The sequence below is a fragment of the Symphalangus syndactylus genome, chromosome 9 (genome assembly GCF_028878055.3).
Source record: "Symphalangus syndactylus isolate Jambi chromosome 9, NHGRI_mSymSyn1-v2.1_pri, whole genome shotgun sequence".
NCBI lineage: Eukaryota > Metazoa > Chordata > Mammalia > Primates > Hylobatidae > Symphalangus > Symphalangus syndactylus.
This window is the reverse complement of record NC_072431.2, coordinates 48745968-48773934: the sequence shown is the minus strand read 5'-3', so window position 1 is coordinate 48773934 and position 27967 is coordinate 48745968. Positions and strand designations below refer to the sequence as shown.

Sequence of the window (27967 nt, the reverse complement as noted above, 5' to 3'; positions counted from 1 at the left end):
TATAACATGTTACCGTACTGAATACTATAGCCAACGGTAACACAATGCTAAGTATTTGTATATCTAGACATAGAAAAGATATAGTAAAAATAAGGTAGTATATGATCTAACAGCAGCACCATTGTGTATGCAGTCTGTCATTTATCAATATGGCACTATGTGGCCCACAAATGTAATACTGTGTCTCACCATTTAAGTTCAATGAAAATGGGATGTTGCTTCAAAATAATAAAGGTGAAAAATTATTAACTTAGTTGCTACAATAACGCCACAATGAATTCCATGAGCCACATCATTCTTAAGGCTACAAAGTGGTAGAGTTCATATTTACCTAATGTGAAGCATACTATAAAATCAAAACCATGTACTGCTTTACAAATTCCCATTTAAACAACTTTGGTAAATATGTAAAAGTGCTGTAATTAAAAATTTTTAGTTGTTTGAGACATAAACTAAATTTCCTAAAATGTTAAACTTCTGAATATTATGAACAATTTGGCACCTTTAAAAAACATAGCTGATACATAATATTTTATACAATTCATAAGTGGCCAACCATATGTATATTTACACTATGTAAACCATTTCTGTTTCCTATTCTTTTTATAAGTATAAAACTAATTATCAAGATGTTCTCAGAAGAATCATCAGTTTGAAGAAAATAAAAAATAAATGAACAAAACACTAGGGAAGCATCACACAACCTGTTCAGTCATTCTTAGCATCCCAGAAAGTTTCTAATGTTAGATATAAACAAACATATTTATCACTCTACATATTTTAAAAAATGAAAATAAAAAGTAGTAATGAAGCAATATCAATGCTACAGTGAGTGAATTTTACAAAGTGGAAATTCGGTTGGTCCAATTTTACCATGATATGAAAAAAAGCACTTTAAAAGTGAAGAACTTCACATGGGGACTTCACAAGTTCTTTCCTTCTCGTTATTCACTAAAGGTTTTCCTGCTGGAAAGAAATCACAAACAATTGGACCTATCTTTTGTCTAGTAGTACAAACAAAATCACCTGAAAAAAATATTAACTCCTAAATCTGGTGGTTTTTAAAAAACCATTCTTGCTGCAAACCTGTAGTAGCAAATTGATAATCCAAATAAGTTTCACATCTGCCTTTTTACTCGGGGTTCTTCATAAGTGTGCTAAAGTAAAATTCTGTAAGATAAGTACAACCTACAAAGGCTGTTTAGTATTTCAAAACAACTATCTCATATACCACTAAATTATTTTATGAACATACAAATAAACGCCAAAAATCCTGAATAAATGCACAAACCAAATCTTTAAAGAGAACTAAATATTCATTCAATTGGAAATAAATGGAAATATCTATGTTTAAAGCATATCCTTAGCAACCAAAAGTAACTGGTGGCATTTTGTGGAAATCATTTAACCTACTTCTTCTTCATCTAAAGCAAGCCTGTCCAACCTGCAGGCCATGGGCCACATGTGGCCCAGGACAGCTTTGAACGTGTCTCAACACAAATTTGTAAGCTTTATTAAAACATTCAGATTTTTTTGGCTGTTTTTTTAAGCTCATCAGATATTGTTAGTGTTAGTGTATTTTATGAGTGGCCCAAGACTATTATTCTTCTTCCAAATGGCCCAGGGGAGCCAAAAGACTGGATACCCCTGATCTAGAGCAATATAAATTCAAAACATCATTTTTTGATAAGAAATATTTAGATAAAGGGTAGACAATATTTGTACAAATTGTTACCATGCAGAATAGAACCTTACCATGTAATAAGACAAGTGCCAGTATTCAAAATTTGCTAAACTCTCTCAACCTACAGAATTTAGAACTGCTGAAGTACAGCAACCCCTTCAGGGTCTAACGAAATTAACTCAATTACATAATCTTATACTGATATATATAGATAATGCAGTCTGAAGTCAGACTGGCAGAATTCCTATCCCAGTTAACAAAGGTGTGATCTTGGGCTAATTTATTTGACCTCTCTGGACCTCAAACTCTTCATCAATGAAAAAAAACATTACCCATCTGATAAGATTATTATAGACAACAAATGGGATAATACAGATGGAACACTTAGAAACGGGCTTAATAAATAACATAATAGGTATTATCAGTGCTCTCCATTTAATCAAGGTCCCTTCCCTCATCTATTCCTTATCTAGCTCTCAAATACTTCAGTTCTTTTAAGGTATCTAGGGAAAATATTGTAAAACCATGATAATATTCAATAGGAACCAATACAGGTTAATAAGTCAATCTCAGATTAAGATCACGTTTAGTACTGGCTCTGCAATGTCACTGAATAACTCACTAAACTCTCCAGGCCTTCCAATTCCCATTTGTAAACTGGACATCCAAGCCATCTAGCCAATCTACTTGTCAGTCAGGAGGATCAAATTCAATACGCTATATGAATCTCTCAAAGTTTATATAAGCATGGTGACAGTTATAATTCTTCTTGACACAAATTATGTGACACAATTTACAAATAGAGCTAAATGACAATAAACTGTATCACTTTATTTTTTAAAAAGCTCTAATCATAACTGGGGATACACAAAAATTGTACTGCCTCAATTAAGTCATAGAATGACTTTAAAACTTACTCTAAAAAGTCATCAAAGCTTTCTTTTAGACAAAAGTATACAAGGACACAAGACCATTATTATCCCCTTCCCCAAGTCTTTCAAGCTAGATTCAGTAGTATATCAAGCTAAATATTTATACTTTATTTCAGTATAAGGGTCTAATTTTCTATACCTAAGAAATACATGATCACAAATACATGATGACTTAAAGATTGCTGAAAAATCATTTTTCAAAGAAACAACTTTCTTGATTCTGCATGTCCAAATGGGTGTTTGCAAACAAGAACTTAATGCTCATTCATTTATCAAAAGCTAGTTTTAAAAGTCTTAGCCTAAATTTAAGATTAAGACCTAATGATAAGGATCCCATTCACGATGTAATGTGAATTTTGTTTAAAAAGATCAAAGTTGGCCAGGCGTGGTGGCTCATGCCTGTAATCCCAGCCCTTTGGGAGGCCAAGGTGGGTGGATCACGAGAAATCAAGACCATCCTGGCCAACATGGTGAAACCCCGTCTCTACTAAAATACAAAAAAATCAGCCAGGTGTGGTGATGCGCACCTGTAGTCCCAGCTACTCGGGAGGCTGAGGCAAAGGACTTGATTGAACTCAGAAGGTGGAGGTTGCAGTGAGCTGGGATCGCACCACTGCACTCCAGCCTAGCGACAAAGCCAAGACTCTGTCTCAAAAAAAAAAAAAAAAAAAATCAAAGTCTAAGATAGATATAAGAATTTCGTTAAAATAAAAACAAAAATCAAAGCCTAAGACAGAGCAAACTGAATTTCAACTCAAGACAGTGTTCACTAGTCCTTCATGACTAATAAAATCATTCAGACTGGGAGAAGATTCATATTCCCACTTTGAGTTCACTGAGTAAGAAAGAAGAAGTGGATTTCCTTTTAAATCCACCAATGCAAAATATCATGACAGAGATGGTAAATTCCTCTTCAAAAGGTTTTAATTCCCAGTTCTTCTAGTTCTTTGTTTCTCTGGTTTCTATAGTTATCTATGCTGTAACTAATCCTTCCTGCCCTTGCCGTGCCCTGACATGCCCTGACAAGCCTAGACATGCCTTACGCCATAACGGATAGTCTTCTCCTTCCCGCCTAGATATCTGTGTTCAATTACAAACAGTAGCCAACCGAGTCAGTTTAGACTGTGCAGTCCAACCCTAGCCAATAGGGGAAAGACACAACAGTAGGGACCAGCTGTTAGGAATAAGAACCCCTTCCCCTCCCTTGTCCGGTGTGCTCTTGCCATTGCTCCATCTGCGAGACACACCCTTCTACAGAAATAAATTGCCTTGCTGAGAAAACTTTTGCCTGAGTGTATTTTCACCTTGTGACACCAAGCATTTACTTCCAACAATTTGGGGGCCTGCCCAGGATTCCCATTCTCCTCAGGGGAACCGGTCTCTGGTCATTTCTCATGGGGAGGCGCATCCCACTGCCTCGTTGCAGTGGCCTCAGTGTGAGAGGTCAGAACCCACCCAGTGCAACAAATAAACCCAGACTCTCAGCAACAAGAAAAGATACAGGCCAGCAGCTTGGGGAAAGGATTCTTATATACTGCAGCAACCAGGTAACTCTGTGTACAGACCAAGGTATTTCCTTGGTGGTTGGGATATTCTGGAGGATGAAAGTGTGTGTGAATGATCACAAGCACTACTGCTTGTAGTGCTGCTTATGTGAATGGTACTAAGCACCACTGCTGTGCAGTGAGTGGGTCCTATCTGCGGTTCTGTGGTCACTTCATATAGCTTAGGGCGGATCCTGCTGTGGGGTTCATGCCGGCATGCCAATGCCAAGAGGGGCCTAAATTCCCACGAGGGAAGTGGCCAGAGTGGATGAAGCAAAAGAAGGATGCAAGGAGCCTCCAGGAGGTGGGGCTAAAGGATAGGCAAGAAATCTCTAATATGAGGGACTGAGCCTTAACGAGCCTCCAGAGAATAGGCAAGAAGTCTCTAATACTAGGACCTGATATGGGAAATACCCTAAGCCAGACAGGGAGTAAAAAGGATAAAGATAGCAGTAAAGATATTGCCCTCCATAGTCCCCTAGGTCTCATGTTAAAAGACTGGAAAGATAATGAGAAGACTAAACATAAGAAGCAGCAACAAATGATAAAATATTACTGTTTTATTTGGACTCAGGGACCCATCCTCAAACCCTCAATCTTCTGGCCAAAGTTTAGGTCGAATGAGAGTGCCACGTGCCATGTGTCAGCTTTTGATTCAATATGTCAATGATAAAAGCCCAGCTTCTCAAGAGGAAATGGACTATGCTCTTTGTTGGAGGCAGGGACCTGTCCTCCTTTTTCCCTTAGAGACAACTAGGAAAGAACCTGATCTAGCATCACAAAAGGAAAAATTAGGTAAGTTAGTTCCAATGCTCAAAGACTCCAGCACATGGGATCCCCTAGACCATCTTCCCCCACTCAGTGACCCCAACCCCTCTCCTCAGGCAGCTGCTGCTGCCCCAGATCCTGCTCTAGATCCTTCACCTACTCATGTTACTCCTCCTCCTCACAATCCTGACTCTTAGAAATTATCATCCCAGGAGCCTGTCCCCTATCAGCCTAAGGACCCCTCCCTAAAGAAACTCCAGTGTGAAATACAGCAATGTAAAAAGGATATCCAGAACTTCCCTTTCCCCTCTACAACTCAAGAGTCAGCCCCTGCTCTCTTTCCCTTAAGAGAAATGCCATAAAGAGGGGGAGCCATTGGCTCTGTGAATGCTCCCTTAACCAGTTCAGAGGTCCAGAATTTAAAGAAAGAGCTTAAGCCACTGCAAGATGACCCTTATGGAGTGACAGATCAAACTGATCAATTTTTAGGACCTCAGTTACACACTTAAGTAGAGTTAATGTCCATCTTGGACAGCGTCTTTTCAGGAAAAGAAGAGAGTATGATTCATAGGGCTGCTATGGTAATTTGAGAACATGAGTGTCCTCCCAGTCAAAAAGTTCCTACTGTGGACCAGAAATTCCCCGCCTGAGACCCCCAGTGGGAAAATAAAAAATGCAGGACCTAAGGGAGATGATAATAAAAGGATTGCAGGAATCAGTACCCAAACCCCAAATCTCTCTAAAGCATTTGATATATAACAAAAAAAAGGATAAAGGGCCTATGAGATTCCTAGATAGACTGAAAGAGCAAATGAGACAATACGCAGGCCTCAATTTAGAAGATCCCCTTGGGCAAGGAATATTAAAACTCCAATTTGTCACTAGAAGATGGCCAGACATCTCAGAAAAAATTACAAAAGTAGAAAATTGGGAAGATCACCTCCTAAGTGAACTTCTCAGGGAAGCTCAAAAAGTATATGTGAGAAGAGACGAGGAAAAGCAAAAACAAAGACAAAACTTATGCTATCCACCTTCCAACAGATGACTCCAAACCCATATACTTCTAAACAGAGCTTCAAGGGGCCAGAACCATAAAGGGTCCAAACCCTCCTTTAAAGGACTAAGGGTCTTGTTTACCAGGACCTCTAAAGAGTATGGGGAAGCAAAGTCAAAGAATCCCAGAACTGAGAGGGGGTAAGGGCAAGATAGGTGCTACAAATGTAGAAGAACAGGCCACTTCAAGACAGAATGTCCTGAATTTAAAAAGGAGAAAGAAGCCCTTACACTCATGACTTTCGAGGAAGAACAGGGGGGTCAGAGGCCCTGTCTCTTTTATCTTGAGTCCCACCAGGAGCCCTTGATAAATTTAGAAGTGGGACCTAAGCATGAGCTTATCACCTTTTTGGTCAATTCAGGGGCAGCTCATTCCTGTTTGTTTCCCCCATCTAATACTGCCTACTCTTTGGAGGAACTTTTGGTTTCTGGGGTAAAAGGAGAAGGATTTAAAGAAAAATTTTAAAAAACACAGGAGTCAGATACCAGGATCGATCAGCTCATATTCAGTTTTTGTTAATCCCTGAGGCAGGGACTAATTTATTAGGGAGGGATTTAATGCTGAAGCTAGGCATAGGCCTACAAGTCAGCCCAAGAGGATTCCTCATCTCATTAAACCTACTCATCACCGCAGATGAAAAATACATTAATCCTAATGTCTGGTCCAAAGAGGAGAACTGATGGAAACTCCGAGTCTCTCCAATCCACATCAAGCTAAAATCCCCCAGGGAAGTTGTAAGGAGGAAACAATACCCCATATCCAGAGGACAGGATAGGGTTGAAACCTATAATTAAAGGTCTTATTAAAGACGGGCTTTTTGAGCCCTGTATGTCCCCTTATAACACCCCAATATTGCCAGTCAAGAAATCAGACGGGTCATACTGGCTGGTACAGGACCTTAGAGCTATTAACCAAATAGTCCAAACTACCCACCCCATTGTTCCTAATTCTTACACCATTCTCAGCAACATTCCATATAATCATCAATGGTTTACTGTAATAGATTTAAAGGATGCTTCTTGGGCATGTCCCCTGGCTGAAGACAGTCGAGATATATTTGCTTTTGAGTGGGAAGATCCCCATTAAGGGCGGAAACAACAGTATTGATGGACAGTCTTACTTTAAGGGTTCACAGACTCCCCTAACCTTTTTGGTCAAATTTTAGAACAAGTATTAGAAAAAGTTGTCATCCCAAAACAAATATGCCTACTCCAACATGTTGATGATATTCTTATATCTGGTGAGGGTATAGAGAAAGTAACTGGCTTCTCTACACATATTCTTAACCATTTGCAGTTCGAGGGGTTACGACTCTCAAAGGAAAAGCTTCCGTATGTGGAGCCTGAAGTTAAATATTTAGGCCACTTGATAAGTGCAGACTAGGGCCCGAACGAGTTGAGAGAACTGTGTCCCTACCCTTGCCTCAAACTAAACAAGAACTCAGGAAATTTTTAGGGTTAGCTGGATATTGCCACTTATGGATTGACTTATATGCACAGTAAACTTTCGTATCAAAAACTTCCCCAGGGGAAGCCTGACCATCACCTGTGGACTTCTGAGGAAGTCGATCAGGTCAAAGAGCTGAACGAAACGCTCGTAACTGCCTGTCTTAGCCTTGCCTTCCCTAGAAAAGCTGTACCACCTTTTTGTGAACATGTATAATGCGGTAGCTTTGGGAGTGCTTACTCAAGAACACAGTGGCTTTCGGCAGCCCGTGGCCTTCCTGTCAAAAGTCTTAGATCCAGTTACTTGTGGATGGCCTCAATACATCCAATCCATTACAGCTACAGCAGTATATTGGTCAAAGAAACCAAAAACTTAACCTTTGGAGAAAAATTGACAGTACGCACGCCCCATTAAGTTAGAACTATCTTAAACCAGAAAGCAGGGAGGTGGCCTGCTGACTCAAGAATCTTAAAGTATATGAGGCTATTCCGTTTAAAAAAAAAAAAAAGATGACTTAACATTAACCACTGATAATTTGCTTAACCCAGCAGGTTTCCTAACAGGGGATCCAAATCTAAAGAAAAAGCACACAGGTTTAGATTTAATCGATTACCACACAAAGGTCTGACCAGACCTAGGAGAAACTCCCTTCAGGACAGGAGGACACTTATTATAAATGGTTCCTCCCAGGTGATTGAGGGAAAAAGACACAATGGGTATTCAGTAGTTGATAGAAAAACCCTCAAAGAAAGAGAGTCAAAAAAAATTGCCCAGTAATTGGTCTGCCCAAACTTGCGAGCTGTTCACTCAGACAAACCTTAAAGTACTTGCAGAACCAGGAAAGACCCATCTATACAGATTCTAAGTATGCCTTTTGAGTGGCTCATACATTTGAAAAAATTTGGACTGAACGAGGCCTCATTAATAGTAAAGGTCAAGACCTTGCTCATAAGGAGCTAACCACCCGAGTATTGAATAACCTTCAGTTGCCAGAAGAAATACCTATTGTCCACGTCCCCAGACACCAGAAAAGCCTTTCTTTTGAAAGTCGAGGAAATAACCTAACAGATCAGATAGCCAAATAGGCTGCCGTTTCCTCTAAAACGCCTGTTTTTCACTTAACTCCTTACCTTCCTCTACTTACCATGATCCCCATTTTTTCTTCTAATGGAAAAAAAAAAAAACCCTAATAAAAATAGGTGCTAAGGAGAATTCAGAAGGAAAATGGATGTCGCCAAACCAGAGAGAAATGTTATCCAAACCCCTTATGAGGGAAATCTTACCCTAACTGCATCAAGAGATCCACTGGGGGCCCCAAGCCATGTGTGACGGAGTCCTCAAAGTTTATGGGTGCACAGATATTTATACCCTGGCCAAACAGGTTACAGATAGTTGCTTAGTTTGTAAAAAAACTAATAAAAAAACTATAAAAAGATTACCCCTTGTGGGAAGGAGTCCAGGCTTAAGTCCATTCCAAAGTATCCAGATTGATTACACAGAGATGCCTCCAATAGGGCGTCTAAAATACATACTAGTGACAGATCACCTCAGTCACTGGGTCGAAGCTATCCCCTTTTCAAATGCAACAGCCAATAATGTAGTTAAAGCCTTTATTAAAAATATAGTGCCTAGGTTTGGGTTAATAGAAAATACTGACTCAGACAGTGGAACGCATTTTACCACACACATCATTAAAAAGCTATCCCAAACACTAGACATTAGATGGGAATATCATACTCCTTGACACCCACCTTCATCATGGAGGGTAAAAAGAATGAATCAAACTCTGAAGAAACACTTAACCAAGTTGGTTCTGGAGAATCGGTTACCATGGACCAAATGTCTTCCTATTGCCCTGTTAAGAATCCAAACTGCCCCTCAGGAAGATATTGGTCTTTCCCCTTATGAGATGTGCTCTATGGAATGCCTTATTTACACTCCATTGCTGACATTCCTACCTCTGAAACAAAAGACCAATTCCTTAAAAATTATATACTTGGTATATCTTCTACTTTCTCTTCTCTTAAAACCAAAGGTCTCCTAGCACAGGCGCTGCCCCTGGAGTTCCCAGTACATCAACATCAGCCTGGGGATCACGTCCTCCTCAAAAACTAGGACGAAAAGCTCAAACTGGCCTGGAAAGAACCATACCTAGTGCACCTAACTACTGAAACCACAGTCCAGACAGCAAAAAAAGGATGGACCCATCACACCCGAGTCAAAAAAGTGCCGCCCCCTCCAGAGTCATGGGCCATAGTCCCAGGGGAAAACCCTACCAAACTAAAGCTAAGGAAAATTTAACTCTCTTTCATCTATTCTATTACTCCTTCTTTCCTCTATTGCTGACCACCTCATTATTAATGTAACCGAGTCAATTTCACCTCAAACTATTATATTTGATGCTTGTCTTGTTATACCCTGTGGAGACTTGTCAAGTCAAAGACAGCTCTCCACTCCAAAAAAGTACCTCTGTCTTTCCTGGCTCTGCTCAGACAGGACATTAGTGAATGGGGATCATTTAGTCTGGAAAGGTTTCAATAAAGACCCCAATGTCAACTGGGAGTATTGCCCCCCCACACCCCGCCAAGACAGGGCTTTTATGCCGCAGTTGGTCCAACGTTCTGTAGACCACTAAAGAGCACAGATGGACTGCCCCAACCAGTAGTTGTAACGTTCTGTACACCACTAAAGAGCACGGATAGACAACCCCAACCAGTAGTTGTAATTTCCTAAAGCCATACATTCATTTTACTAAACAAACAGCTTCCCCTAGCTGTGAGCTAAACCAGTACTATCCAATACAGGTTATTATCTCAAACCCTCCAAGTTCTTCCCCTTCTATAAGCTGGTTCCCTTCTTTAAGCCGGTTTTATGGCATGGGGGCTGAGGTTTCAGGAACAGAACCTATCAGATCCTTTGAAATATGCTGCATTGATCCCCTACTGCCTACACTTTCCCCTAAGCCTTCTTCCAAAACCTCTCACAACACAACTATTGCTACTCCTCCATCTAATGAAAAGACCAAGGTAGCTATTGTAGAAGTTAAAGACCTAAAACAAACTTTGGCAACTGAGACAGGATATCAAGATGCGAATGCATCTTAAATTTAAAACTCGAGATCAAATAGCTGTAGGATTTGAGTCAATATTTTTGTGAGTGACAACTAATAAAAACGCAGATTGGATAAATTACATTTACTATAATCAGCAGCGGTTTACTAATTACACCACGGATGCTGTCAAAGGGTAACAGAACAATTGGGGCCCACTAGCCAGATGTCCTGGGAAAACAGAATGGCCCTAGATATATTAGCCAAAAAAGGGGGTGTTTGTGTTATGATTAAAATTCACTGTTGTACCTTTATTCCAAACAACACCGACCCCACTGGGAACATAACAAGGGTCTTACAAAGACTTATCGCTTTATCCAATGAACTAACTAAAAATTCTAGAGTCGATAACCCTTTCTCAAGATGGCTAGAGAGGTAGTTAGGTAAATGAAAAGGAATCATAGCCTCAATCCTTCTCTTACAGCTGTTATAGGTGTGCTCATTCTTACAGAATGCTGTATCATACCCTGTACTCATAGTTTAGTGCAAAGACTTATAAAAACAGCTCTCACCAAAACCTTCCTCAGCTCTCCTCCACTTTATTCAGATAAATTCTTCCTTCTCCTAGACATGCCTTGTGTCATAATGGATAGCCTTCCCCTTCCAGCCTAGATAGCTGGGTTCAACTTCAAACATCAGTCAACTGGGTCAGTTTAGATTGTGCGGCCCAACCCTAGCCAGTAGGGGAAAGACACAACAGTGGGGACCAGCTGCATTAGGAATAAGAACCTCTTCCCCTCCCTTGTCCATCTCACGATTGCTCCATCTGCAAGACGCACCCTTCTACAGAAGTAAACTGCCTTGCTGAGAAAACTTTTTGCCTGAGTGCTATTTTCACTTTGCAACACTGAACATTTACTTCCAACAATCACATCTCTAATAACTGCTAAGTACAACTAACTTGTTTAAAATAAGTGATACATAATGTACAAGTACTTGACCAGACAGTGAAAGAAGGCAAATACAGGTTGAGTAGCCTTTATACGGAATGCTTGACACCAGACTGTTTGGGGTTTTTTTCAGATTTGCAGATATTTGCCTTTTTACCTATTGGTTGAGCATCCCTAATTCAAAAATCTGAAACATTCCAATGAGCATTTATTTTGAGGGTCATGTTTGCACTCAAAGTTTTAGATTTTGGAGCATTTCTGGTTTCCAGATTACAGATACTCAACCTGTATAAAATATTCATAGCTACTAGATTTCCAAATGTACGGAAATACCATAACAACCAAATCAGCAGTTAGAAGACAAAAACGAGTTCAAAATGGCATCTCAGGAATGACCTCCTTGAGAGCAGGGCATACAACACCTGTACACCAGGTACCACACCCAAGAGACTTAAATGTGTACTGAATAAAAGAAAAGTAAAGGTAAGGAAAAAAAATTAGAACGAAAGACTAATAATTTCTACATGGAATGTCACCTATTAATTCCTACTTATAAACCTTCACAACACGGACCTATTTCTCTAGGTTAAAAACAGGTTGGGCAAAGTGGCTCCTGCCTGTGATCCCAGCACTTTAGGAGGGCAAGGCAGGAGGATCACTTGCGCCTTGGAGTTCGAGACCAGACTGGCCAACATGGTGAAACACTGACTCTAATAAAAATAAAAAATTACCTAGGCATGGTGGCACACACCTGTGATTCCAGCTGCTTGGAGAACCTGGGAGGATGAGGTTGCAATAAGTGGAGATTGCACCACTGCACTCCAGCCTGGGTGACAGACACTCTCTCTCAAAACAAACAAAAACCCCTCAAATCCCTAGTACACTGCTATGGTGTATGCACATGTACCAAATCTTTTTTTTTTTTTTTTGAGACAGTTTTGCTATTGTTGCCTAGGCTGGAGTGCAATAGCGCCATCTCAGCTCACTGTGACTTCCGCCTCCCGGGTTCAAGCAATTCTCCTGCCTCAGCCTCCCAAGTAGCTGAGATGACAGGTGTGCGCCACCACATCCCGCTAATTTTTGTATTTTTAGTAGAGATGGGGTTTCACCGTGTTGGTCAGGCTGGTCTCGAACTCCTGACCTGAAGTGATCCATCCACCTTGAGCTCCCAAAGTGCTGGGATTACAGGCGTGAGCCACCATGCTCAGCCTCAAATCTTTATTATCTATTAATACTACTATTAGTCTTATCATGATATTCAACAAGCCTAATTTAAAAATCAAAGGTTAATCTATTGACTTGTTCCCTCTTTTGATCCACTATCTAATGAATACATTCATTGTACTCCACAAGCTGCTTCATTTATGCATATGTGTGTTAACACTAACTTATTTTGATGTTGCCTTTTTCTCCTAAAGAGCAAACTAAAAGAACAAAGGGCCCTAATTCAGCATTTCTCACAAAATGCTAATTCATACAATGTGCTACATAAAGCAAAACAAACAGGTAACAGGGAGTTAGAGAAACTAGAGAAAAGGGGATTGGGGGAGGTGGTCAAATAAGACAGAAATACTAAGTAAAAATTGTAAAAGGCTTCTGCCAGACTTCTCATCATTTTAGTAAATATTATGCCTTGTGAATTTCAAAAGGGGGGGGGATACAGGTCATTCTTCTCAACTGATGTGGTCCTCCTTAGATCTTTCCACCCTAAATTTGTGAATAGATGAGCTAATATTTAAATGAACTGCTATCTAAAGATAATGAAAATAAACTTATCTGTAGTATCACTAGTAACATTTGTCAAAAATCTAACCACATTCAGTCAAGAATTTACAGACATTAGGTCTGAGTTAAGATATTTTTTAAAAGCACTTGCTTGAGTCATCCCCATGTACCCAGAAGTTACTCATATTCAAGAATTAGGAGCAGATGACCTAAAAAACAAAAATTCTATCTCTTTTTTGTCACTGGCTAATGCCCAATTCAATGGCATGGATCCTGTAGCTACTCAAAAGGAAGGGTAATTCAGAAGGAACAGCAACAAATAAATTTGTCAAATCAGTCAGGTAAGTCTAAGGTACCAATACACTGAATTTCTCTGCAAGGCCTATATTCTACTTTATTATTTTTCCTCTACATTACCTCTACATTACTTATAATACCTTATACAATGTAAATGCTATAAAAGAGTTATTATACTATATTTTTAAAAATTTGTATTTTTTTGTTGTTGCTTTTTTAAAGACTATTTTCCATCGCAGTTGCCTGAATCTCTGGATACAGAGGGTTGACTGCAAATGGAAATATTTTAGTTTTATTCTCCAAACAAAAATTATTTATTTCATCTTATTTATCTTCCATTTTTGTCAAATGAAAAAGTAAAAGTAAAGAGGCAGACACTAAAAACAAGAATAAATAGTAACAACGCAAAGTCACAAGTAACCACTGGAAACAGTCACATTTAACACTGACTGACTTATGGGCTTATACTGCAGGAAAGAATACCTGTGTATTTGTTTCATTCATTCAACAAGTATTTTACTGAGCACCCATGATGTGCCAAGAACTGTGCTCAGCACCTATAGGCTTCTTAAAAAGTACAGAACATAGCCCCTGCCCTCTAAGAGCTTACAATCTATTACTTGTTGGAAAATTAAAGCAAATTAAGAAACCATAAAACAAGTCAATAACTAGGTGCCAAAATAAGCGAAACAGTAAGAGTTATGGGTAGATTACATATATTTTCCTTAATAATCTGAAGGGGAGGTATATGTTGGCAAAAGTCATTTTTGAGAAACTTTTGGAGAAGGCAGGACTTGAAATAGTACAACATAGGTAAGCAAAGCAAAGCTCATGGTGATACTGAGCTGGGGGGGCAGGAGGGTAAGAAGAACAGCCTAAGTTTGAAGTTGTGAACTAAGGTAATCACTCAAGACACTCTGAAAAGACCAGCCTAAGTTCAAGTTAGGGAGTGTAAAGACATGCAGCCTTGAATCCTGCTTTGACATGTACTATGGGAGGTTCTTTAAAGTTAAGCTGTGGAATTTAGATACTATGTTATAAGCACTGAAAGTACTGGAGATTCTTGGGCAAGGAGATAACACACTGAAATCTAAAATTTGTGGGGGCAGGGAGGCATCCTTAAAGCAAGAAAACCAACTCAACTCAAAAACTGTTGAATAACCTAGGCATGGGAGTGACGACTTGGGCTCATGTGGTAGCAGGAACTGAAATAAAATAAGATCTGTTAGAGCCAGCCTTACTCAATATAGGAGCAAGAAAATCAAACTCATTTGTAAAAAGCAATTATTCATTTATCAGTTGACTGACCAAAGACCAAAAAAAAAGTACTGAATAATTAGAATTAGGGAGGCATTACTAAAGGAATTTTCTGTTCTTTTATTTCCATATCATCCCATAAAATCTGATATCTACTCTTATCAAATGATCTGAACTGAATCATAGGCTGTTAGAGCTAAAAGGGACCTTAACTCAATTACTCTACTCTTCTCATTGACAGAGGAAAATGAAGACTCAAAATAGGGAGAAAAAAGAGCCAGCTAGCATGACTCTCTGGGGCAAAGGCATAATCATCTGTGATAAAGACGGCAGGACCTGCATGTCCTTTGTGTAGAAAAGACAAAAAAGTAAGACATGAAAACATTATTTACCATGGACACTGAGGAAGAAGACAGCCTCACACATAATTTTATTGACAGAAATCTCTACAGAAAATCTTTATTTTTTTGAGATAGGGTCTCAATTTGTCACTCAGGATGGAATGCAGGGCGCGATCTTGGCTCACTGCAGCCTCGACCTCCTGGGTTCAAGCAATCCTTCTGCCTCAGCCCCCTAAGTAGCTGGGACGACAGATGCACGCCACCACACCCAGCTTATTTTTAAATAGTTTTTGTAGAGACAGGGTTTCACCATGTTGCCCAGGCTGGTCTCCAACTCTTGAGCTCAAGCGATGCACCCGCCTCGGCCTCCCAATGGGAAATTTTTGAGTACTGCCATTCAGCAGGGAAAATTCTTTATCTTTCTTTACTAACATTTTTAACCAGTGATCCTCAAAGCTTCTTAAATCACTTATTTTTTAAAGCTTAAACAACCTGTAAGGTCCCTTTCAGCTGTAAGATCCTATAACCAAAAGTATGACTTTCCTATAAAGTTATACAGAGTAAGAGGCAAATTTAATCTACAAGATAGAAAACTGAAATAAACCTGAAAGAATATTAAGCTCAATTTGATAATCATCAAATATTTATAACTACTAAGAGTGAGCCTAAATGCATGAGATGGCACTCTAGGTCATCTCATGAATTAAGAAAAAAAAAATTTGAACACACCACTTCTTTAAGCTAAATAGCTTGATGCATTTGAGAAATTATGAACCCTGGCTTCCGTACATCATTATGCTACCCAGTCTGCATATTATTTTACAAACAAGTTTTGTAGTTTCATGTCATATTGGTAACATTCCAAAGACCACAATTATTTGGCAAGTAAGACTGCCACCAATTTTAGTCTTTAGCTAGTCCCAGCATGAGATGTTCATGCAAACCAGTCAATACATGAAGGTTTTCATAACCTTCAGTCCCAAAGTCTAAAGAATTTGTGAACTGACTTTTTTAAATTGCATGGCAGAACCCTCCCAACTGTCACTACTGTGAATGATACAGACAGACATCCTGCTTCTTCTCAATTATCTTCTGACCACTTACTGCTCCTGAGTACTTCCGAGAGTGGCAGAAGAAATAATGCAGGAAAAAGGATCAACTGTCCTATTTATTATCACCTTTAATTTTTAAAGCAACGTTTACAGAGTTTCAAATAAGATTTCTGATTTGAGAATTCAAATTATCCATGCTCTCCCAGTCTGTTATAAAGCTAAAACAAGAATTTGTTTTACCAAGATTTGGGCCCCATATTTGTTAGTGAAATATTCGGGGGAGAAAAGGGAATTATATAATTCTGACAAAAACAGTGGAGATTCTTTTGGGACTTTCAGAGCATAACTCGTACTAAAACATTTATTTATTATACTAACAGGAGCCTTCAGAGGGAGAAGAATTCTAAACATCTAAATAATTAGGTCTACTTAAAGGCACATGGCATATATTAGCCTAGGAAAAAGTAGAAGAAAACCACACAAAAAAAATCAGTTATTTGAATGGATGTGTACCGAGTAGCAAGTAAACTTACTAGAAAGATGGTCACTGATACAGCTAAAGAGAAAGGGCCATAAAGCAAACTGTGACCAGCTTATGTCAATGAGATACATGAAAGTACTTTTAAAAAATAAAATCTGCATTTTTTTTTTTTTTTTAACTAGAAATATGACTAGCTGGTATCTTGGTTTTGGTAGTGCAATAGCACCATTACAGCAAGGGTAAGCAGGTCAATCCCTTGCAAAACTTACCTTGATTGGCCCAATGGAAACAGAAGGCCCCAGAAAAGAGAGAAGCATCTGGCAGTAGCAAATTGTTTTATTTTATCTTTCTGTGGAAAGAAACTAATTTTAAATAAGAACCAGAGCATTTAAAGAATAAATATTTTTAAAGCTCATTATCTAGTTAGAGCAGCTCTACCAAGAAAACAAGAAGAGCTCCTTGCTGCTTAGATGGAAAGAAACAGAAGAGGAATCAAAGTTGTTTCTCCATCACCTAGAGAGTTTTAAAATTTGTATTATTCTAGAGTAACAGAATAAAAGGCTCTTTTATTTAAAGAACTCCTGCAAGCAGAATCTTTTGGGGCTGGTGCCTTTGAATAAAGGTTTTTTTTTTTTTTTTTTTTAACAAAATTAAGGGCAATATTCCAAATTAAAAAAAAAAAAGAAGAAAATCACTTGACATTAAGCCCTTCTACTCTTAAGGTTAAGTAAAAAGAGACAGACACATAGCAAGCTCCTTTTCCCACTGCAATTTCACCAATAACTTTAACCATGAAAGCTTAAACAATTATCAAACAGTACTAATTAGCAAAAGATCACATGAAATTGGCTTCCAAAATATTTTGTTAGACTAAATTTTTGATGATTTATGGAAATACTCAAATGGAAATAACCCAGCCACCTAAAGATCTATTATAGAACTTAACATGAAGCACAAAATTACTCATGGTAACTGAACCTGTTACCTTTCTTGGATGCTTCTCTAGAAACTCAGTTCTACCGAAATCACTGAATCAGCATTAAAACCTTTTGATCCAAATCACTCCTACAAAATGTCCATTTACAATTTATGCTAGAGATGGAAGGGACAGCTCATAAGCAGGAGTGTAGAAGCAACAAGCATTAAAAAAAAAATAGTGTAAGTGGAAAATGAACTGCCTATTGGCACTGTCCTACGAAGAATCAGAATTATAGAGCACAAACTCCCCACCCTCCCTCACCCTCCAACACACAAAGAGGAAGATATTTCAGGAATAAAATTCTTTCTAAACCAAAACAATTGCTATTTTCAGATTCTATTTATTTACATGGTCCACCAAAATCAGTTATGTTGCTGTATCAGATAATATTTACTCTTAGACCATTAACTTCAATTGGCATTCTTGAAAAAATAATCATTAAAACTAAAAGCCTAGATGCACACTTTATTTTAAATAATAAAGAAAAAAATTCTTAGTTTTGAGGTCATCAGTAAATTTCTCAGAAGACTTTTTCATTACTCAAATTTTCGTTACAGTCATGATTCAACATTTGGCTTATTTGAAATTATTCGGGCATAAACAAATAACTAAACAGCTATAACTACTGACCTAGATTTTGAAATCTTGACAGAATACCTGAGGCAAAAACAAATAAATAAATGCAAAATAAAACAAAAACAGTCTTACTTGTCCCATTGGTGGCCCTCCCATAGGGGGCATCATCTGCGGCATCATTCCATGAGGTACAGGAGGCATATTCGCTCTCTGACCCATAGGGTGCATTCCCATTGGGGCATAATGCATGCCAGGGTGCCCCATCTGAAAAACAGTGAACATTTTTAAATGAGCAAATAATACTAAATGATTCTCAAAAATCTCATTTCAACAAATCAGTTATCTGAAGCGACATAATATTAAGCTTATGTGTAATAACATCATCGGATTAGTCTATACCTTGTTTCAAACAAAATGCATTCTGCTAGTATTTAAAACGAGCTTGCAAATTCCGTAACAAAACGGGAAAAGTTAAGATGAATCCTGGACAGCTGGATCATAGGTTTTCTCTTTTTTTTAAGCACTGACTTAACCAGCTACTAATTGGCTTGCTAAGCTTCGAGGATACACATTGAATACTAATTTTAAAACTGTTACGGTGAAAACAACAACTCTCCTTTTCATGCAGATATAAAAGACAGCCAGCTATTGTTATTTTATAACACTACCGATTTTAAACTTTAAAATGCTCTATCCAATTAACTCAGGTGAGAGTCAGTCTTATAAAACACAAACAGTATGGCTACCCAGGCACAATTCACTAACAAACTTATTTCCTAACATAACCTTTAAGACAGGTAAAATTCCTTCTGCCAAAAATACATTTTCAAAGACTGAGGTTCTGTCACTCACGGACACTAAATGCAAACAACTAATTCATCCTTTTTAACGCAGTTTAAAAAGACAACTACTTTCTTTACCGATGAGTCCATTGTTCCATGTTTTAAATTAAAACCAGCTAATTATCTCCTGCCAATTGTCCCAACAGTTCCCCCTGCAGACCACCCCGACGACTAATGAAAACAAATTTTGGCAGCCGCTGTTAAAGTCTTGCAGTATCAAGCCCCTGCCTCCCCCTCCCAGCTAAAATTGGGCCTAAAGCTCCAAGACGCTCACCCCGCCCAAGAGCCAGCACCTTCACCACGCATCTGTCTAGGCCAAGCCCACGGGGGAACTTCCAGGGTCTCACATCCTTCTCTTTGTGCATCCCCACCCTCCACTTCTCTCCCTCAGAACATATCCCACCATCTCGAGTTCTTCCTTCGTCCACTTTTATCTTCTTCTCCTTTCGGAGAAAGCTTCCTGTTTCTCTCACTCCGTTTTTCATTGTGCCGCCTTCCCCCTGCCCCACTGATCCCTTACCGAGGGCCGTCTCCTCAGGAAGCCGTCAGCAGAGACCCAAGAGCCGGAGCAGAGGCTTGAGCCGGACAATCTCCTCTCCCCGTCCCCAGGACCCTGCGAGGGAGGATGGCTCTCCATTTCACTCACCATGAGGCCTCCACGCTCAGCTCCCGTCCCCGGCCTCATCGTCGGGCTCAGACTGCTCCGCCGGCGGCCACTGCCGCTACACATACCAACAAGAAGCGATCTGAGTGGCTGGCGCCCACTGGGGCTAAAGGTTAAAGGCTGCCCTGCGCTACGGGGCGGGATCAGCGGGGCCAACAGGCTGACGGGCTTCCCCGCTGTCCAATCAGAATGCGCCGCCGACACGCAGCTCTGCGGCGATTCGCCCCCAGCCTCAGCCTCACTCGGAGTCGCCTGCATGGGGAAGGGGGGAAGGAGGAGGACGGAGGAAGTTTCTGCGTCGAGTCCTCCGTCGGGAAAACTCTACCAACTTCCCCAGGGGAAGGGAAGACAACCTTGTCCCAGCTTCCCGAGCTTAGACCGCCTCACCCCGTAGGGAGTGGGGCAGTGGGGGTCTGCCACCTTCACCCTCCCCGCCCGAGTTACGTGCGCCCCACAAACCTGAGGCCGCCAGGGGTAGGGTGGAGGGGGCGGGGGTAAGCAGCCTCTAGTGTTAGCGGTGGCTGGAGCCGAATGCGCGCGCGCGGTGCTCGAGGCGGAGCGGAGGGGGCGGGAAGGCGAAAGGAGGGGTTCCGAGGAGAGGGTTCGATCTCCGTACGCACCAGGTGGAGAGCGCGCGCCTGGGCGGAGGGGGAAGGAGGCGTGTCGAGTAGCGTGAGGGAAGTTGTGGTACGGGTGGGGAGAGCCACACTAAAGGGAGATGGGGGTGAGCAATTAAGGCACCGCGAGAGCGCTAGGCAGAGAGCTGCCCTCAATGGGGGAACCTAGAGAAGAGTGTGAGCGTAGAGGGGAAGAAGGGAGAAGACAAATAGGTCCGGGAATGTCTCGGAGGGCGCGAGCGGGCGCTAGGACCCGGCGTCGAAAAGATGCGGCTTTGGGGCTGTCGGGGCGCGTGCTCCCGTTGGTGACGCGGCGGTGGCGGAGCTCTCCGGCCCGGACGAAGCCCCGCAGGGAGTGGATACTCGACAGCCTTGGGCCTCCGCCCACTTCTCCCTGCGCGCTTTCCTGCTCCCCTTTCCGGCTACAGCCCTGGGGTCGAGCTCTGGTCCAGGCGCATTCCGCCTCTCCTCTGGCCCTAGGGCTTCCTTTGCAACCCGCCGCCCTCCTTTGCTCTCCGTGGTTTACCCCTGGGCTCTGAGGCCTGGTGGTAGCGGCCACTGCCGCGGATTGGCTGTTGCGGACCCGGGGCGGGGCAGGTGGGAGAGGGTCGTTCACCGCGGGTTTCGTTGTGTTTCGCGCCATGTCGTTTGCGGAGAGCGGGTGGCGGTCGGCTTTGCGGCGCCGTGGTCCCGGCACCCCGGGCCCTGTGGCTCGGCCAACGTATTCCTCCTTTATTCAGGGGGACAGTTGGGGTGAAGGCGAAGTCGACGAGGAGGAGGGATGCGACCAAGTGGCCCGCGACCTGCGGGCGGAGTTCTCGGCTGGGGCGTGGTCAGAGCCCAGAAAGGGCTCGGTGCTCCCGCCGGACGGGGATGGGTCGCCTGTTCTGCCCGATAAGCGCAATGGTATCTTTCCCGCGGCCGCGGGCAGCAGAGCCCAGCCTCGGCGGTGGCCGGTCCAGGTCCTCTCTATTCTCTGCTCGCTGCTCTTCGCCATCCTTCTCGCCTTCCTCCTCGCCATCGCCTACTTGATCGTTAAAGGTATTGAAGCCGAGGCCTTGAAAGTCTGTCCATTGTAAAGTTGAGCCAGGGTATGGCTCTCGCCTCCACCCATCTCCCTTTCCCTCGCGCTGCCTAAGCCCGCAGGCTGGCAGCTGCTTTCACCCACAGTCCTCATTTGCATCTTTCTTTGCTCTCCAGCCGTTTGCCTTTTCTAAGTGGAGCGTCCTGATCCATGATCAGGAGACGTATTTTTAAAAAGGATCTTTTGATTAAATGAGTACTCTTGAAGAAATATCTTCAAGTCCTTGAACACGGAGGATGAAATATTGTCAAGATTAAACAAAATGCGAAACACCCACCATTAAAAGGAGACAGTGAAAAGTGCATATAATTAAAATAGGCTATCTATATTCAATGGCCTTCATCCACAAATAAAGATGTGCCGTCCACCATTTCCTCTACACAGAATCTTGAGGGACAAAGATTTTCATCGCATAGTCTAAATTTCTACTTTTATGGGTAAAATAATTAGTCTCTCAGTTTTTAAGTTTGTATCCAGGTGTAGTGCACGGAGTTCTGTTGCAGGAAGTATAGTCCACTCTTCCTCTAATAATTTTATTTTTCTGTCTGAAGTTGAAATATTGGCCGGTTGAAAGTTTATTGCAAGGCATACGGTTGTATAATTTAGTTGGCTAGTGTATGTTATAGTGGAAAGAGGCAGTTAAGGTTAAATTTCCATTCTCACTAGTTTGTGACCTTTGCCAAGTTACTGAAAAAAAAAAAAACAACCAAAACTTTGTTGTATGAAAAACACCCAAAACGTTGTCACTGAAGTGTTATTTTTGTACTTCATTAAATATAATTAAATCTATTTAACTGCAGTTTTTGTTTGTCCTCATTGCCTCCCAGCGTTTAGTGGGCTGCAGATGGCATGGCATCTAAAACCTTTACAATGCTTGATTTTCATACAGAAGACACTTTGGCCAGTTGATGTGGGTTTTACCTCTTCATAAAATGGTAAACTGAATGTGCATAAAATGCAAACTGTCAGTCTTAAATGATTGGCTGCCAATGTTTCATTTCTTTATCATTCCCCTCCCCCCTTTTTTACCCTTTTTTGAATGTGCATAAAATGTAAATTCAGTCTTAAATGATTGGCTGCCAATGTTTCATTTATTTATCATTCCCCTCCCTACCTTTTTACCCTTTTTTGCAATTCTGATAGTTTTGTCTTCTAGGTGGTTTATTTCTCTTTCGCTCGGAGACATTCCCTTTGTATCATAAAGTCACAAAACCATGATAAGTGGAATTCCATTGCAGAAGACATTGAACTGTGCTTGTTTTGAAGAATAGAGAAGGGAACTGAACTCCACCTAGTATGCCCTTTAGTGTTTACCACTGCCTTAGGGAATAAACAGTACTCTCATCCTATGTACAGTATATGGCTGTTGGCTCCCATAGTGGTCAACACGTTCATTTGCTTGCTGAAGGTCACATAGCTGGTAAATTGAATCAGAATTTGAACCCAGTTCTTTGTGACTCCAGAGCACTTTCCACAGCTCCACAATGCCTTCACAGCCCTTGAGTTACTTTTCAAATTATAATATTACTTTCTTACCTAAGTCCCTCTTTGTATTTGCAGAGTTGCATGCTGAGAATTTGAAAAATGAAGATGTTGTAGACACTGGACTATTAGGTATGGACTTAATTGCCCCTTGCTTTGGTTTTGAGCTCACTTTTGTGTTTCCAGATCATATTTGAACTAACTTTGGGATAAAATACTTAATATATTTCTATGTGCAGTCATTCAGTCTTATGTTTTTCATTTGCATATGTTGGTGATAAATGTTATTAGATTTCCTTTATATATGTGGAGTATGTGTGTACGTATATGCTATGTTTGCTATAATTTTTTAATGGGGCCAGGTGCAGTGGCTCACATCTGTAATCCGAACACTTTGGGAAGCTGAGGCAGTAGAATCATTTGAGCCCAGGAGTTCGAGACCAGTCTGGGCAACATAGTGAGACCCTGTCTCTGCAAAAAATAAACAAAATTAGCCAGGCATGGTTTCACTCATGCTTGTAGTCCCAGCTACTTGGGAGGCTGATGTGGGAGGATCACTTAAGCTGGAAAGTTCAAGGCTGCAGTGAACTGTGATTGAGTGAGACCCTGTCTGAAACAATAATAATTTTTTAATGGGTACTGGTGTATGTATACCACACACACTAGTAATACATTTTAAACACAACTGCATGTGACTCAGGTCCAGAGAAATATTTAACATTTTCCAATTACCTTCCGGAAGAGGCTTCCCACAACTCTTCTCAGGAATTTAAAAACAAAAGAACTTCCTCACTAACTTAGCAAAGGTAAATAATGTCTTATGTAGGCTTCAGGAGGAATTTAAGTTCAAATGTCTTTATGTGCAGCTTTTTTTTTTTAAAGCATTGACCATCCTTGCACAGGTTAATGACTAGGAGAGTCAGACCTCAGTTTCTGCAGTGTCTGTAGAATGCTATAGTTCACAAGTTTCCAGTGAAAATAGTTGTTCTATATTTCTCTCCACCAAAATGATTCTGAAGAATTAAAAACTTTACCTGTCCAGCATATTTTACTCCTATTTGCTTTGATCACTCTAAATTGGGGAGGGGAGATCAAACTTAATCACTCTACATTCGATCACTTTAAATTAAATCATTTGATTTGATCACTGTAGGTAGGTGGTTGAGATACTATGACACATGTCCTCCCCTCTCCCATTCTTTCCTCAACTCTCTAATCTATCACTTTATGGCTAATCACCCTTATGGTGACACTAAGTATAGTGTACCTTATTTTGGCAGAAGGGGAAACATGAACCCTTTATCTTCAAATTGCAAAGAAGTTGGTTTCCTAGATATTGCATGGAAACTTTTGTCTGTTCTTGTCAACTTCTTGCATGAGAAAACATACTTTTTATTTACTCATTTTATCAGTGTATGTTTTTACATTGTTTTATCTCTAGAAATAAGCCAAGATTATTAGGCTTCTCAGAGCTTTTATTGATCTGTCACCTCTTGATGCAGTGGAAACAGAATCTTATGAACTAGGCATGAATTCTAAACCTTTTGCTGTTTAAAAGTTGTCCTGATTTCTCATTTAGGAGTAGAATGAGTGGCAGTTGTTACCTGAAGGAATGGCTTGCTCAATATCAAAGGGAATGTGATAGGTCTTTTGACATGGTCCTGCTTCTTTTTCCACTTAGGGTTAAATAATCCCATATTGCTTTTAGGTATGAATGATAGATACTTAATGTTTTTACAGCAAATAGGAAGATCATTAAGATTTTGCTAATGGCATGAATTTATTATCAAGAGTCAGGAATGAGCAGAAAGTGTTATATCTTTATGGTGAAAAAAACCCAACAGCTATGCCAAAATAAAGCTCATTATTTTGAACCAATGGTCAGTTAAGCTCCAGTGATCAGATGGAGAATAAAAATAGTTAATATCATTTAATGGGCTAATTCAGTCAGTTTCCTGGCGGTTAATTTTAAAGAATAGTTATAGCAGATATATGTATTATAACATGTGGATAGAGAATAGTTGTCTCTACCAGAAGAGGAGTCTTAAAAATCTGTTTCAGTGAAACAGGGCCAAGATGATTAAAGTCTTATAAGATTGAGGTGATCTGCCAGGCGCGGTGGCTCACGCCTGTAATCCCAACACTTTGGGAGGCCGAGGCGGATGGATCACTTGAGGTCAGGAGTTCGAGACCGGCCTGGACAACATGGTGAAACCCCCGCCTCTACTAAAAATACAAAAACAAAATTAGCTGGGCATGGTGGCACAGGCCTGTAATCCCAGCTACTCGGAAGGCTGAGGCAGGAGAATCACTTGAACTGGGGAGGTGGAGGTTGCAGTGAGCCAGGATTGCACCACTGCATTCCATCCTCAGCGACAGAGCAAGACTCCGACTCAAAACAAAACAAAAGATCGAGGTGATTGTGGTAACATCTGCCTTTTTTTCTAAGCTGTAATTCTCTGTTTTCAAGAAAAATGCAAGTTAGCTTATTTACAGAATGTTTTGAATTGACTACTGTCCTCTGGTTAAAACTCCTCTTGAGATAATTGATAATTGAAAAGGTAGGATGGTTCTCTCAAACTTGACTTCCATCTGAATCAACACTGAGTTGATTAACTTAGATATCAAGAAAAATTGCCTCATTAGTTTACCTCTGAGATGTCTATCAAGTTATATCCTTTTTACAATTAATAAGACAGTTTTCACATGAAGAAACAGTTTGAAATATTTAATAAGAAAATGTTGTTGAAGTCATCCATTATGTTTGGGAAAAGTACCATGCAGCCTTTTATCAGATGATAATGATTTTATTATATTTCACTATTTATTTTGTCCTGTTTATTAGGAACCTCATAGCCAAATGTAATAATGTTTGATTGTTTCGTATATTACTCTTTATTTTTTGGCATACTTATTATTGCCCATACATGCTATTAGCTTAATATTTCCATGACTCATATTTAAAATTTACTGCAAATTGCCTCAATTCTTTGTTTGAAAGTAGGTTGGTTTTTAGAAAAAGCAACGTGAGCACAGTAACTGCTTTACCATGAAAGAGTTCTCTTTCTTTTTCTAGACAGACCGATAAAAATGTTGTACACTGCAGAATTTAATTGCAATTTAATCCTAGTCCAAGATTGGCATGGCAGTCAGAACAGATTATAGCAGCAATTCTCATTTTGGTATGGGTAACAATCACTTGGGGACTTGCTTTTTTAAAAGCACCTGTAGATTTTGTTTCGGCCATCATGATTTCATGATACAAAACATTAGAAGTGTTAAAAAATGTCCAAGAGAGAGGATGTGTTGGAGGTGGCCCTTTCTCTTAAAAAGACACAAGTTGAGTAAAACTCAGTTTCATCCTTACAATGAAAATTGATTGAAACTCTGAACTCGAACTTTTTAGCCAGTGTGTGGACTTTATAATTTGAACCTATACTCTATTAAGGAAATGTTACAGTGCCATCTGTGGCTGGGTGGGGTAGCTCTAATATTTCATCTAAAAAGTCACAAATATCCTATTCTGTAGCACAATTTTTGTAAAATTGTATTATCTATTTGTATTATTTAAGAAATGATGACTAAGGCCAAAAAAAAAAGAAAGCCAAAAAGGACTGGAAGGTTATAATCAAAATGTTAGTTTATCTGGGTTTCCGAATTGATTGGTTGTTTTTATTATTTTTATTTTCTACAGTGTATAAGTGTAACTTGCAATAAGAAAAACTTTGATTAAGGGAAAGCACAAATTTGAGTTTAGAGAATAATATGTTTCAATAATTAACAATAACACCATTTATTGCACTTTTACAATATGCCAAAAACCATTAATTTGTGTGTTATTTCCTCTAGTATTCTCAACTACACTGTATCCATCAATGTTATTTTCTTCTAAACCAAAACTCAAGAAAGTATGTGTTATAATTTTTATACCATAGGTAGTCTAGGTAGTATAGCAAGGCAGAAAAAGAATGGGTTATCAGCAAGAATTAGCCATGTGCAGCTAAATTATTAGTTGTGAAATTATTACAGGACTCTTCTTAACACATAAAAGCAGTAATAAGAACCAGACATTAGGACCCCTAAATCTCAATAATCAGGTTGACATTTTGTGGTACTCCATAGTCAACTTTGGTGGTTGGGAGGGACGTTTCTTAGGCTAATGAAGTCAAAAGTTCGCTGGCATCAGAATCACCTGAAAGATAAATTTTGCTGCTCTTCACATGGTGCAGAATATCTGACCCAGCAGTGTGAGATGGAGCCCAAGAATTTTCATTTCTGACAAGTTTTGAGTTGATGCTCTGCATGCTGCTAGTTAGGGGGCTATATATACTTTGAACACACTGGCCTAGTAGTTCTCAAACCTGACATAAAAAAAAAAAAAAGACCCTGAAGATTTTCTTTTTTTGCTTTTACAGAATCTCAGACCCTATAATTATCTACTGAATCGAAGTAACTTAATTGGCTGTATGTGTCAGTGTATACTGTACAATCAGGGCTCATTGGACCATTTTTCATTTCTGAATTATTTCAAGCAGTTCTGTTTGTAAGGATTGAAATTTCATGACTTATTCTTTCTTAGGGATCTTCAAAAGAATAAAGAAAACTGAGCTATATTTCTCATAAAGTTTATTTGATCTTGAAATTACCACATTGGTCTATTGGGCATTTTTTAAATTTGAAATACGTTTTGGGATTTTAGTGGTCACATATTGTTCTTTCTCAAAACATTCTCCTATTTGATTATTTTAATATTACTCATCAATTCTCAACTATGCTCAAAAGAATAAAATAATTATGATGCAATTAGGATTCCAGTAAGACTTTCCTAAGACTAAGTATTTTTTTCATCTTTTATGAGGTCTGCATCCTAATTTATTTGATACTGTTTGTAAGTGGACAGATGCTAAGGGCAGATATGTATACAAAGGTGATTTGGAAAAAAAATACAAAAAAGAACTATTGAGTTGACCATTTGAATTGTTTGTAATCTAAAAATGAAAATGTGTTACAAATTTTGGAGCAAACAAGATTGTTGTCCTCTTTTCATCAAAATAAGCCATGAATGGCTTAAAAATTCCTTCAAACATTGTGTTTTGATGATGCAAGTGCAAAAAGAAAAAAGCAGGAATAATGACAAGCTGTA

The 27967-nt window shown here is 39.8% G+C and overlaps 2 protein-coding genes across 14 annotated transcripts in view; one reads left to right on the top strand and one right to left on the bottom strand.

Moving 5' to 3' along the window:
• PRPF40A (pre-mRNA processing factor 40 homolog A) overlaps positions 1–20235 on the bottom strand; it is a 62636-nt gene extending 42401 nt beyond the window's left edge. For 5 of the 11 annotated variants that reach the window (XM_055292101.2, XM_055292102.2, XM_055292103.2 and 2 more), the window contains exons 1-2: positions 19624–19899; positions 18268–18399 (exon numbers count right to left, since the gene is read on the bottom strand). In XM_055292101.2, coding sequence (XP_055148076.1) covers positions 18268–18399; positions 19624–19899 — 408 coding nt within the window. Of the gene's footprint in view, positions 1–18267; positions 18400–19497; positions 19900–20100 lie in introns of those variants that run through there. The other 6 variants (XM_055292096.2, XM_055292098.2, XM_055292099.2 and 3 more) reach the window with 2 other exon arrangements.
• A 622-nt stretch (positions 20236–20857) lies between these two features.
• The window catches only part of ARL6IP6 (ADP ribosylation factor like GTPase 6 interacting protein 6), a 42735-nt gene continuing 35625 nt past the window's right edge, over positions 20858–27967 (top strand). For 2 of the 3 annotated variants that reach the window (XM_055292110.2, XM_063646029.1), the window contains exons 1-2: positions 20885–21299; positions 22903–22956. In XM_055292110.2, coding sequence (XP_055148085.1) covers positions 20900–21299; positions 22903–22956 — 454 coding nt within the window. In that variant the 5' untranslated portion in view covers positions 20885–20899. Of the gene's footprint in view, positions 21300–22902; positions 22957–27967 lie in introns of all 3 variants that reach the window. The other variant, XM_055292109.2, reaches the window with a different exon arrangement.